The sequence below is a fragment of the Rhopalosiphum maidis genome, chromosome 3, assembly GCF_003676215.2.
Source record: "Rhopalosiphum maidis isolate BTI-1 chromosome 3, ASM367621v3, whole genome shotgun sequence".
Lineage (NCBI taxonomy): Eukaryota > Metazoa > Arthropoda > Insecta > Hemiptera > Aphididae > Rhopalosiphum > Rhopalosiphum maidis.
Window position 1 is genome coordinate 10104531 of NC_040879.1, and position 12983 is coordinate 10117513.

At 31.1% G+C, this 12983-nt stretch overlaps 1 protein-coding gene across 1 annotated transcript; it reads right to left on the reverse strand.

Annotated features, from left to right (window-relative positions):
• Positions 1–4950: 4950 nt before the first annotated feature.
• Positions 4951–9089, reverse strand: LOC113559887. The gene is made up of 2 exons (XM_026965669.1): positions 8486–9089; positions 4951–5766 (listed from the first exon to the last, which is right to left on the reverse strand). The coding sequence occupies exons 1-2, from the start codon at positions 9011–9013 to the stop codon at positions 5479–5481; spliced, it is 816 nt and encodes a 271-aa protein (XP_026821470.1). The 5' UTR covers positions 9014–9089; the 3' UTR covers positions 4951–5478.
• Between the last annotated feature and the right edge of the window lie 3894 nt (positions 9090–12983).

Sequence of the window (12983 nt, forward strand, 5' to 3'; positions counted from 1 at the left end):
GTCCTATTGCCGCATATCTTGAGCATTGACATCTGCATATATTTTGCGATGGAGGGGCTGATATAAATATTTATTTTTATTATATTATATAAAATGCCGGTTATGTATAGGTACCTCAAATACATAATTATTATTGTTATTGACGGAAAAGAGTTGTTTAGTTGATCAATGATGAAAAAAACGTTTTTATTAATTATGCGTGATTTTTTTAATATATATTATAATATAGGTATTAAGTTTATTTGAAAATTATTTAATTTAAATTTAGGTATGACGATGTATATAAGTGAATTTTCAAAGGACTAAGCCCGATAAGTTTGAGAACTGTTAGATATGTGTAGTGGCTATATCTTGTACCTATCCCTCCATCATCATTTCGGATGTCTCTGCCATTTTACCAATTACTTAGGTATATTTTATTTAAGCATGTATATTTTTTTTTAAATTGTTATTCGTTTAATAGCTATGATTATTAGTTTTTTATTTTTATTCTAATCTCTATAGAATTAAGACTACAGTTACACACACACACACATAATAAAAACACTCAATAATGTTTTATTTTTAGTAAGCTAAATTATTATTTAAAATAAATAAGCATATTTTTAATTTCAGCCAAAAATAAAAAATATATAATATATTATTTGTTTTGTTTATTTTTATCTTGAAATTATTTTCTTATTGACTTGTGTTTTTTTTTTTTTAATTTTTAATTGAATGTTATTAGTTTGTTTATTTTATTGTCAACTGTACGATTTTATATTATATATTTTAAACTTTTTTTGAAATTTTATTTAAGAAAGTGATTAGCGGGTGTGCTTTTATATGGTACTGAGCGTCGTATATATATTTTTAATTTATGCTGCAAATGCTAGTACTGTAATGCTGTTTAAAACATTTTTTAGTTTAATAAAATGTATTATTTTCCATTATCATTTAAGTCAATGTTTTCATGTTTTTATTTTATTTTAATAACTTCATTTACTTTTATTTTATTGTAATTTTAATAATGACAATTAGAATTAAAAAGAAATTCACAGTTAAGTTTTGTTTTACAGAGTGAGTGACCAATATTTATTTTAATTGATATATTTCTCATTAATTTTTATCTTTGTAGTAATTGATATTTGATATTTTGATAAGTCAATATTATTAATATTATATTCCATTAAATATTTTATTTACTGAACGTGAGTTCATAAAATGAAAATTTGATAGTAAAAACTTTTTTACAAAATTTGTTATTTTCTGAACATATTTACAATTGACGCTTACGACCTTTATGTTTGGAGCTGCCTGATATTACTTGTTCAATTATTTTTTTTTTTTAATGTATTGATTGATAAATTTTTTTTTTAAATATTGATTAGAAAAATTTGGCACTTGACTCAAATAAGGTTCGACACCCTTGGTCTAGGTAATATCTATTTATATTATATTAAATTTACTGTAAAATTGTAAATGGAACATATTCATTTGTGTACTTCTTTATTTATTAAGTTACATAGATAATTCGCTAATTATTACATTTTTATTCTTTATGATGGTAATCTTAATATTTAATTATCGATATATTTTTATTTGTTTAGTGTATACGGGTCATTTATACAATTGTATGATTGTGATATAATGATATAAATTAAATATGAAATTGATAATTGTATACCTAGGCTTATATAGACAATGTATTAATGTGATATGGATTTCGTATTGTTATATTGGTGTAATACTCAATGAATTATAATATTCGTTAAATTGTTTTCTTGGCCAAAACGATAAATTTTAAAATGTATTTTCTTGGTCGTTGCGATAAATGTATAGTTCTTTTGGTATTTCGATTAAATTAAAATTATCTTGATAATCATGGCTGAAACGAAAACCTAACTTTTTCGGATGAAATGATAAACACCATAATTATTGTGTAGATCATGGTTTTGTTGCTATTATATGCTTAATATTTTCTTATATATGAACAATATAATGTCATAATATTTAAATATATTTAAGTAAATGTAAAACATCGAATAAAATGTTTAGAATAGATAATATTTTAACAATTTATAAATATTGATATAATATTAAATGGAGAAAACTGAAAAAAATGTATCTTATAGTTTATATTGTTAAAAACTAAACAATTGTACTGTTGGACAATTGGCATTATCTAAGCAAATAACAGTTTTTAATTAAATTACATTTTTTAGATGTAACGATTAATATCAAATGGTAAATATAATATTTAAGAAGTAACATCCATATTTAATTTTATAATTTGTATTGAACTTTATAATTTTTAAATATATTATTATATAATATTATGTTTAACTATAGTTATATTTATAAATTTTAAATTGTATTTTTTTTTTTTTTTTTTTTTTTATTTATAAATATGTAATAACTTCATTGTAATTTTTTAAGCTTCTGAGTTTAATAGTTACTTAATATTTGTAATATTAATAATTAGAAATTGATGAAAGCATAGGTTTATATGATAAAAATGTATATTTTCCCAACTAGGTAAATAGTGTTTATTTATGTTTTATCTGAAGATTTGAGTTTGCAACCAATCGCTTAAGTAGTATTTTTTATTGACTAACACTTAATTACTATAACATCTTATATTATTATATAATTTATAATAGGTGTGGGCATAGAGGTGTCGAGGGTGCCTAAACACCCTCGATCATTCATCCAAAGCCACAATTAACACCTTATATACCTTATATTATTATGTTTGCATTTGCGACCAATCATTTAAGATTTATTTTTATTTTTTAATACTTAATTATTATAAAACCTTATACTATAATAGGCGTGTGCATAGGGATGCCTAGGGTGCCCGAGTATCATTGACCATTCATCAAAAGCCAAAATTATTGTATTTAATATTTATCATGATAATTTATACTATGTTAAAATTTTTAAAAGTCCCAATCGTGCCCAAGCAAGATAGTTTATAGTTAATCAATGATGTAAAAAGTTTATTGATATGGAAATTAAATTATTGTTCTTAAAATATTTTTTCTAAATTATTTATCATATTAAATAGCGAAATCAAGGCTGAAAGGCCGAAATAAATATTCTTAATGTATCAAGTCGTACATTAAGCGAATCTGTGTATGAGTTGTTAGACTAAGAGAATATAGAAGGTTAGACATGTTTAACAATAATTACGTATTAGTACGTAAGTACATATCATAACATATGTAACAATGAAAATGTTTCGCGTAGTACCAGTCACAAGTTAGGTTGAAAAGGTATTTTCCAAATCGAACATAATAAAATAAGAAAACCAAATACGTACTAGTAGCCAAGATAGGTTAGATCTTTACCACTAATATTTTCAGAATAAGAATTAGAATGTTATTTAAATTTTAATGTAATAATTTATGAATTCAGAAGTTTTATTTCTATTGGATATCGTTTGCATTTGTAGCATTATTACAATATTGTATAAAACAAAAATAGTTTGAACTTTTACAATAGGCACCCCTTGAACTAAAAGTCCACGCACGCCTATTTTTTCGAACTACATCTTAGTTCTCAGCATTACATCATCACTAATATACAATATACATCGATATTGGTTTTAAATTATAATGTTAATATTAATTTATTTCCTAAGTATTCTTACCTATTAATTAATAATTATAGATTATGCTATTGTAAACGTACGACTAGATTTAGTTATAAAGTGCTTAAATTAATCAATTAATTGTATTATATTATGAACTTATGACTTATGAGTAGAGCTGAGGACTTCCGTAGATTTTTCATAATTTTTCATACTTGAGTGATGTATTTGTTTCATAATACGTGTGCTTAACATTTTATTTTGCATATTTTCTTACATATAAATGCATATTTGAGTATGTTAGATAAATTAAGAGCATATAGGTATATATTTAGAAAATTTTGATAATAGATATAAATAGGGCTCATTTCATTTTATAATTTAAGTTAATTTTTAGTCATGTTTTTATTATTATTAAATATGGTATTTATATTTTATTTTTTGTTATTTAATGTGTTTTAAAATAGGAGTACTAGATATAAATAATCATAGAGTTATAATTTATAACTTAGAGTCCAGATTTTTATGCGAATTCATATTCTTCTAAAATTCACTGAGAATAATTTTAATTAGAAATTGCTGATGCTTTGTAATGTGCAAAGACGTAGTTGGTTTTTTTATTTTGCATATTTTTAAATATTTAATTATTTAAGTATAAATCATTTTTTTTTAAATTTAACTTTAATTCCCAAAATTAATATTATTTTTATTATTTTTACTTTAGTCCTCAGGCCTACTTATGATTTATGAATAGCTTATATTAAAAATTATACGAACTACACTCAGAACTGTTAAATTGATGAACATAGCTAATTTTTATAAATTTCAATGGCAAGAGAAAACAAAATTTATTTATTTTTTTTTGAATAGGTAATAGGTATTTATTTTTGAGAAAATTTAACCACTGATTAAAATTGTATCATTTTAAGATTCTAATAATTGAATAGTGTGACTGTTTGTTTTTTTTTATTTGTATTTGGATAAGTTAAGAGTCTAATTTAGATACTTTGGTTTACTTACTTAGTAATATTTAATACTAATTTTAACACACAGTATTATTATAATATACCTAGATATAATCGAAATACTGATATTATCATTAGTTATAGCTAACATTAAAGTTAAACTTACATTAACGTTCCGTTAAAATAATATTAGTTTAGTTAAAATTAATCATTTTATTTTGTTGATATTTTATCAGTGAAATTATACTGCAAATATATTAAACTCGACTATGTAGAAATACTAATACATAATAATACACTTGTGTTCGTTTTATTAATTATTGTATTATATTATTAACTTCAAATATGTGAGTAATACCTGACTAATTATCAATAAATATAAACGTGTTTAATTATATATAACTTGGGGTATTAAGTTTACGAATTATGATAATTTTGTAAATTTCACAGGGAGGAGAAAATAAAATTTATATTGTTTTTATAAACGATCAATTTTTTTTTTTTTTTTGTGTGTATACGAAAGTAGTATTGACTAGTAAGTCAGTAGAACATTTAGAAACGGAGTAAGAATTCGTAACCTGTCTAAAGTAAAATTAACTTATCAATATCGTCTTAGAAGATTGTTAAAAAAAAAAAAAAAACAAAAACAAACTTATTAAATAAGTACTTAATGTGATTATACGTAAACGATATAATATTGCATATATGCTTATCGTGACACATTACAACATGCAATTAAGTTAAGGTGCTAGCTACCATAAAACGTCGCATTTGAATTTTTCAGAAGGAGGAAACCAAAGTGTGCGTAAATATCTGCAATATAATTAAGTCAAAAATTTGTGCCGAAAAATATCGAAGACCATCATTTCCAAACATCGATTCGCAACAAGATTCTTCGTAGTATTCAAATCGTAGGAAATATTAGAAAAAGTAAATTTTTTATTCGAATTTAAACGATCCTTTTCCGAACTCCGTGTCCTTAATGGTCGGCTTTGTTGGCGTTACCATATATACTGTACGATATTTTCCCGGATTTTGTTGTACTTGGGGTGAATACCGTCCAATGGGGTAGTACTCTGGACCGTCGCTGTAGTTGTTCTGCTGAACGCTCCTATGTTGCCGCGGGGCCGTGCCGTAATACTGCTGGAAGCGTTCGCGGGTCCTGCGCACCAGAGGCCGGACGTTCTTAATTAACGTCCCGACGGCGCTAAGCGTGTTGATGGGAATCTACAAAAATATATATCATCAAAATCGGTGTGAATATCGAGCACTGCGTATTGATGTTCAAACAGTATAATATTATGAGGATGTATCATAACCCACCAGCGTTTTATAGGAGTTTAGTATAGGCAACTTTAATGACATTTAAGAAAAAAATAGATTTTAGTTTAAATATTCAATAAATTAAACTCAGAGACTCTCAAGTTTAAGCTTTTGTCAGTTATTACGTGATTACTAAATTATATAGAAAAAAATTCACTAACCCATCGTGTAGCACAATGACGATTTTAGCATATTGTTATTTAATAGTCGAAGATTTCATGCCGTTAGTTTTTCACTATGTTATAAATTGGTTAAAGGTATTATATGTTTTTATCGGGAAAATTAAAAAAAAAAAAAGCGTACTCATAGTGATCACTTAAAATAGTACAAAACGAATATATTTATTTTAGATATAAGTGGTCAGTTTTTCGACCAAATTAAACCTCTCAGTAGGTACGCCTAAGTTGTCTAACATCGAATATTTTATTACCAAATAGAAAATATTATGCTTTCGTGTACTTTCTATAGCTATCCCTATAGCTATGAAAAATTATTGGTTGCGATTTTATATTCCGGCTGTGCGTATATAACATGAAGTATATTGTAACAGACGTTTACAGTAACTTAAAGGACTAAATCATCGTTACATAATTTATTGGGCTTCAGGTGGTCGTAACGTTTATAAATGTTGTAGAACAATAGACGTTATGTTGTTGTTATGGGATGTACTTTTCAAACAAATCTAACACGTTATTTTTATTTTTTTTTAATTTACTTAATGATTTGTCCGCTACCTGAACGATAGATGTATAACCAACTGATGTAGGAATGTTTTAGGATTTATACACTATAATAATAATTAATATTACACTATTCGCGCAGTTGAAACGTCTGAACATAATAACATTATTGTGCCGTATGTGTGGAGGGGGGGCGGCGGCTTTACGTTTTTTGACTATATCCAATACATCTTTTGATCAATGCAATACTTAAATACATCTTTGTCGAAGTTCCACCCACTCTATTTGGTCCACGACAGTTTTTAGTAAATATTTATTATGGCGAACACTGAACAACATAGCATTCGATTTAAAATAGAAAGTACTGGACGCATTTTATGAAAAATTATGGTTAATGAATCTGTTGCCATCTGCAGCTTAAATGAGGACACACCCACACGTGTTGTCGCTGTTTTTAAAACGTACAATTAAGCAAATTTGTAATGTGTTCTGCGGAATAAATGTTATGTGCTTAGCTTTGATATTGGAGTGAGTTGATGTGTTACAAACTTGTGTTTGCATACATAGATTTTTTCACGATATTATTTTATTTTTAAATGAGATATAAGAATTCTTGAATCGAATATTGTACATATCGTTAATAACTGTTTAAAAACTGAAATGAAAAAGAAACGTAAGAAAGTTCACTAAATTTCCGGTTGCTAAATGTATTTTAATATAAAACAATAAACTATAATTCCGAATTATATATTTATATATAGTTTAAAAAGTGTATAAAGTGTATACAAAACTAATAGTATAGCAGTTTTGCATAATATGTCAATGTGTTCGGTAGAAAAATAAAATTGTTTTGCTCGGACCACGAGAGTCGCATCCTGCACCTACGAACGTAAATATTTTTGTGACTGTCTGTATAACTAATATAATATTTAAAAGGAATTTTTATATCTATTATTAAATAATTTGTCTCTTTATTTGTTTTCTTTTTCTGTATACATTTAATAGTGGTAAATAGTGTGGTTGAGGATTAAATATATATACATATACATATAGATAGTTATTTAATATTATTATTAGTCTGTTATTGTATCTAAATGACGTATATCATGCAAATCTACAGTTTTCGACCAATTGGAACCAATAATTTTCCACACATATTATTTTGAGATTAATTTTATATAATAGATTGGACCAATTGTCACATGGTGGTTTACCTGCTTTAATAATACTAGAAATAATAATAATAATAACAACAACAACGACAACAACAATAATATTAAAATCATAACCATACGGTATTTGTTTTTTTTCTACAATTGCTTTGCGCGAGGAAAATAAGTCACTTATTAGTTTATTACTGTACGCCGCGGGTGGACTGTCCATCTCAACTGTTTACGGATCGATAAAATTATGTGATGATAACAATATTATATGAAAACGTGAACGTGCACACGATTTAAGATAATATGATAAACGGTTATCCGACAAACTATGTTCCGTATCAAAACTATAATCGAAAGTGTTCTTGCAGAGAGCAGCTATTAAACTAACTTCCAGAGAGCTCTATCGACATTATTATGGATTTATAGGATTTATATTTCCGCTATTTCATGACTACGAATTATGATATAATTAACCGTTCGACTACGAGAACGCGTCAGCGCCTATAACAACTCACAAAGTCGAAAAAAGTGCTGAAAACTCGAATGAAATAAAACAAAATAAAAACATTCGATATTATCAGTAAATGCACAACCAAAATCGGTTTCCGAGAAGTATCAAATCGTATGATATCGCGGGTATTCAACCGAAACGAAAAGCCTGGGCGCAAAGCGACGAATGACACGTCATTAATGTACCGCGAGTATTCGATTCTCGTAGTCGGCCGGGCGACCACATATCAATATATTTTGAAATAATCGTCCGTCACGCGCGGAGCTCACCTGAAATATGCTGTCGATCACGGTGTCGCCCTGCTCGATCGGCGGCAACTGTCTTTTGACGTTGCACTTGAACTGCGAGTGGTCGTGACCTTCCACCTCGAAAGCGGACGCGCCGGACGAGTACACGGCGTCCGTGATGAGCTTGGTGGCCAGGATGGCGATGGACACCACGATCAACATGCGGACGATTATCATCATATCTTCGGAGTTGGCGGCCTCGCGCTCCCTCTCCAACGCCCGGGCCTTATGAAACTCTTGGCAAGTGCAATACGCGGTGGTCTGCAGCGCACGTTCGGTCGCGTCTTCGAACTTGGCGTTGTCTTCGTCGTCGTAGTCGTCGTTGTCGTTGTCGGCTTCCGATGTCGATGTCGATGTCGACGTCAGTGACGGATCCTCTAAGCGCCGCGGTTGTCTGCGTTCGTCGCGGCGACGTCGGTGCGGCGGTTGACGTTGTGCGGCTTGCGTCGCTCTGAAGTATTCTGCGGGCGGAACGGCTGCCGCGCCGCCGTTGTTGATGGGTATGCACATGTTCGGATCAGAGCTTAGTAGGAAACGCAGTGGGATACAGCGGTGATAGTGAGGGGGGGGTCAACGTCGCGGCGTTGCGTAATCCCGGGCGGTGTGGGCGGGACGATTGTTGCTCAACCGGTCGATCGCGGGGTGGTGCCGCAGTTACCCGATTCGGCGCGGGCGGAAGAGAAAACGGCGACCGCGTCGCGGAATCCCACGCTGTATCGATTAGAAGCGGCGACGTTCGGCTTATGCCCCGGCGACAGGCACTACCTATATCAAGCGGTCCACGAATTCCCGGGGTCTAAGTGCCTGGTCGAAACGGCGGTGTATCAATGGCTAGCCGATCCCGTTCAGCAATAAGTCAGCACGCGATAGCTGATCGCCGGACAGCGCGCAGATCAAGCTCGGTATAGCGCAGAGAATTTTCCGGAAAATTCGCGTGACTGCGGTGACGGTGTGTACCTATCTGTATCGGATATCGCGGCGATTGCGCCACAGCAATTATTGTTATGCCGTCGTCGTCGTTGTTTTTGTTGTTGTCGTAGTCGATGTAGGTCTCTACTCGTCTCCCGTCCGGTGAATCGCGTGGGAAAAACGGCTCAGGTTATTGACCACGCGCCAACGCTTCGATCTACGTAATAATAATAATAACAATAAATAATATCTCTCTGTATTCGAAACACCGATACCGCGATTATACGGTTTTACGGTTATGCAAACGGATGCGTAATGATGGTTACTTACGTGTGCGGTGTGATGATGATGTGATCTCGCGTAGGTGGTGGCTAACTGCCCGTCCTGTCGGGTGGGCGTGGCGGCGTAATGAACTGGATTTTTGGCACGTTCGAGCAGCACAAACAGGTGGATCTGTGTAAATTACTGTTTTTTGCGGAAGCTTCAAACACTTTCTACTGTGCTGGCAAATACTATGAAACTACTGAACGCTATACTACTCAAGTGCGACTGAACGGACGTCGAGTGGCAGGAGGACTGTCTGTCGAATATCGTATCGCCCGGCCGAGGTGTGATTCCCGGGCCGCGCCCAGGGTTTTCCAGCTCATGGCGCGTGCGCGGGTCCTGCAGCCGTTCGATACGAGTGAAACGCGCAACAGATCTGCGCAGGTGGTGATTCGTGAGGTCGTAAAAGTACACGACACTTTCGTCCGGCGGGTTGTTCAAAAACACCTACAGAGTAGTGTGACGTGGGGTCGAGGGGAACTTCTTAGAAAAGGGTGTGCGCGAGAGTAAGAGTTTGGCGGCTTTGATAGTGAAGACCCAACCCCGCGATCGATCAAGCTTGAGGTTGATTTCTAGGTGGGTCGGCGGGTACACGTCAACGGATAGCCAAAAAGTTCGAGAACACCGACCGCATAATATTATATTACGACGCAGTGGGTTGGTGAGCTTTCCCGGGAAAAAGTAGGTTATATTTCGTAGAACGATTTTACAGTTTTGTAAATACCATAAAGTTTGTTTTAGTTATTATATTTCACAAAATTGACAAAAATTTTTAAAATTAAAAAGAAATGCTACATCTTATTTTATAAGGGTTCTATATTGGAATAATTTATCAAGAAAAATAAAAATTTTATAATTTTATCAATATTAGTTGAAATTTATGTAAATGATATACGTGAACAAGAATTTACCTCTAAATAGTCAGACGTGTTATAATTATAAATGTTATAATATTTGTGAAAATCTACAGTATTAAGTAGTAACATAATAGGTACTGGCATATATATTATATAATACTTGTGTTTGTAAAATACATTTTTATAATATTATTTTAAATTTATTTTACTAGTATTAGTATCATAACACTTTTCAAAAGTATTTTTTACAAAACTAGATATTTGATATTTGAAAGAATTATAAAATCAGAAAAAGTCGTATACAGAAATAATAAAACCCGGTCAAATGCCTTTTTGACGTTTAACGAGTATTTTATGAAAATGGAGTATTTATAATTAATTAATAAATACATACGAAGCCGTAAATGTACACGGCACTTTCACCCGTCGGGTGAACAAAAACCGGCCGCGGAGTGGGGTGCAAGTAGGATTGAGGCGGTGAGTGACGACGAATACGCGTGGGTTGGCGTGGTGCGGTGAGGCGAACGAAAGAGAAAAGGGTGTATGCGAGAGTGAGAGTTTGGCGTCTTTGGCGGCGGAGACCTCGGACGGAAGGGGATGCCGACCGCGCGATCGATCAAGCTCGGTGTTGATTGCTGGGTGGGCCGATGGGTACGCGACAACGGCGAGGGCGAGGAATTCGAAAACATCGACCCCGTAATATTATTATATTACGACGCAGTTGGTGAGCTTTCCCGGGAGAAAATAAAATACATTTTGTAGAATGATATTTGACAGAATTATTATCGGACCAGAAAAGTTTTATACAGGAAAAATAAAACCCGGTGAAATTTCTTTTTAACGTTTAATGAGTATCCCATGAAAATAAGGTATTTGTAAATAATAAATATATTAATTTATTGTAGGCGTAATGAATTTATTATTTATAAGTTTTTTAAGAAATTAGCGATTTTTAATTAAAAACTAACACGTCACGATTCATGTGAGCAAAAAAACCTATTGGTAAAACATCTCGTTTTTTGTGATTTTCACAAACAACTAAACGACCAAATTTCGTTTATTTATTATGATGAAATAATATTATACAGCAAAATGTTTGTGTTTTACACATCCCTGCGTTGTCGTCGACCCGATCAATACAGCAACTCCCGTCGTTACCATGACGATGGAGGCGCTTATTACGACGTTACGACTTACGCATACTTGATGTTTATTCGGAACGAAATACGCAGTGCTATATTATGTTGTGAAATAACAATCTAATGGGTCATTAAGTCGTGTATCGAAACGCGCACCACAAAAAAAGATGATTTACATTAAACTTTTGCAGTATAAGTCTCATTCATATACTATGATTATATGACGTACATATATTTTGTCGTAATTCGTAGGCCATACGGGAAATTAGTCTTTTTGCAAAACGACTAGGCTCTTTGCGATGGAGTAGCCTGTTTGCAAACCACTCATTATTATTATTTTTTTTCCAACTAGTTTTCAGGCTTATATTGCAGATAAGCTAACAGCAGTTATGCCTTTTAAAAACTACAAAACTACAATTATTATGTTTTAATTACTGTATTGTAATATTGTAACTAATCACTTGTACAAAAAAATATTACTACTAAAAAAATAATAACTAAACACAACATTTTTGGTTTTTTTGTGTATTTTGAAAACGAATAATCGTAAAAACTTAATATTTCATCAAATAGTTAAATGATTATTTTCTATACATACTATATATATATTTTTTAATATTCTGACTCTTTTTATAGTAAAGAACCTAAAATCATTTTACAAAAAGAATAATTTCCCATATGGCCTACGACATAATATATATTATGACCAACTACAGAAGGTAAGGTAGTACTGTAGAAATAGATTCGCTTTATTTATCAATACACTTAGTTTATTGAATAAAATATATAAACTATTATAACTGTGTAATGTTGTGTATGTCATATATGATATATATATATATATGGTCAAGAGAAAGAGGTCTCACTAAACTTTACTATATCTTGTATATTAAAGTAGAGTATATATACGAAAGTATTTTATAAGACCATAAAAATAAATTCATCATCCATAAACCATAAAAAGATCAAAGACGGGTTTGAACCCTTAATCACTCCGCTTGGGTATACCATAAAATCTACGAGTAATCACAAATCAATACTGAAAAATATTAAATACGTACATTTTTAGCATTTTTTTGTTATATTTAGTGTCGTAAAATTAATACGACTGTATTAATATTGTAACAATTTTTTTTATCATTCAATAATTTGGTTAATCAAAAAAAAAAAAAAAAATATCTGAACCGCTCTAACTGTATACATTTTCTCAAAAATCTTGAATTTATTATATTATTTTATTTTACGGACAAC

Coding starts and splice junctions, on each gene's coding strand:
- LOC113559887 (XM_026965669.1), bottom strand. CDS start 9,013: ATGTGCATACCCATCAACAACGGCGGCGCGGCAGCCGTTCCGCCCGCA. Junction 5,767..8,485: donor TGATCGACAGCATATTTCAG/GTGAGCTCCGCG, acceptor ATATTTTTGTAG/ATTCCCATCAACACGCTTAG.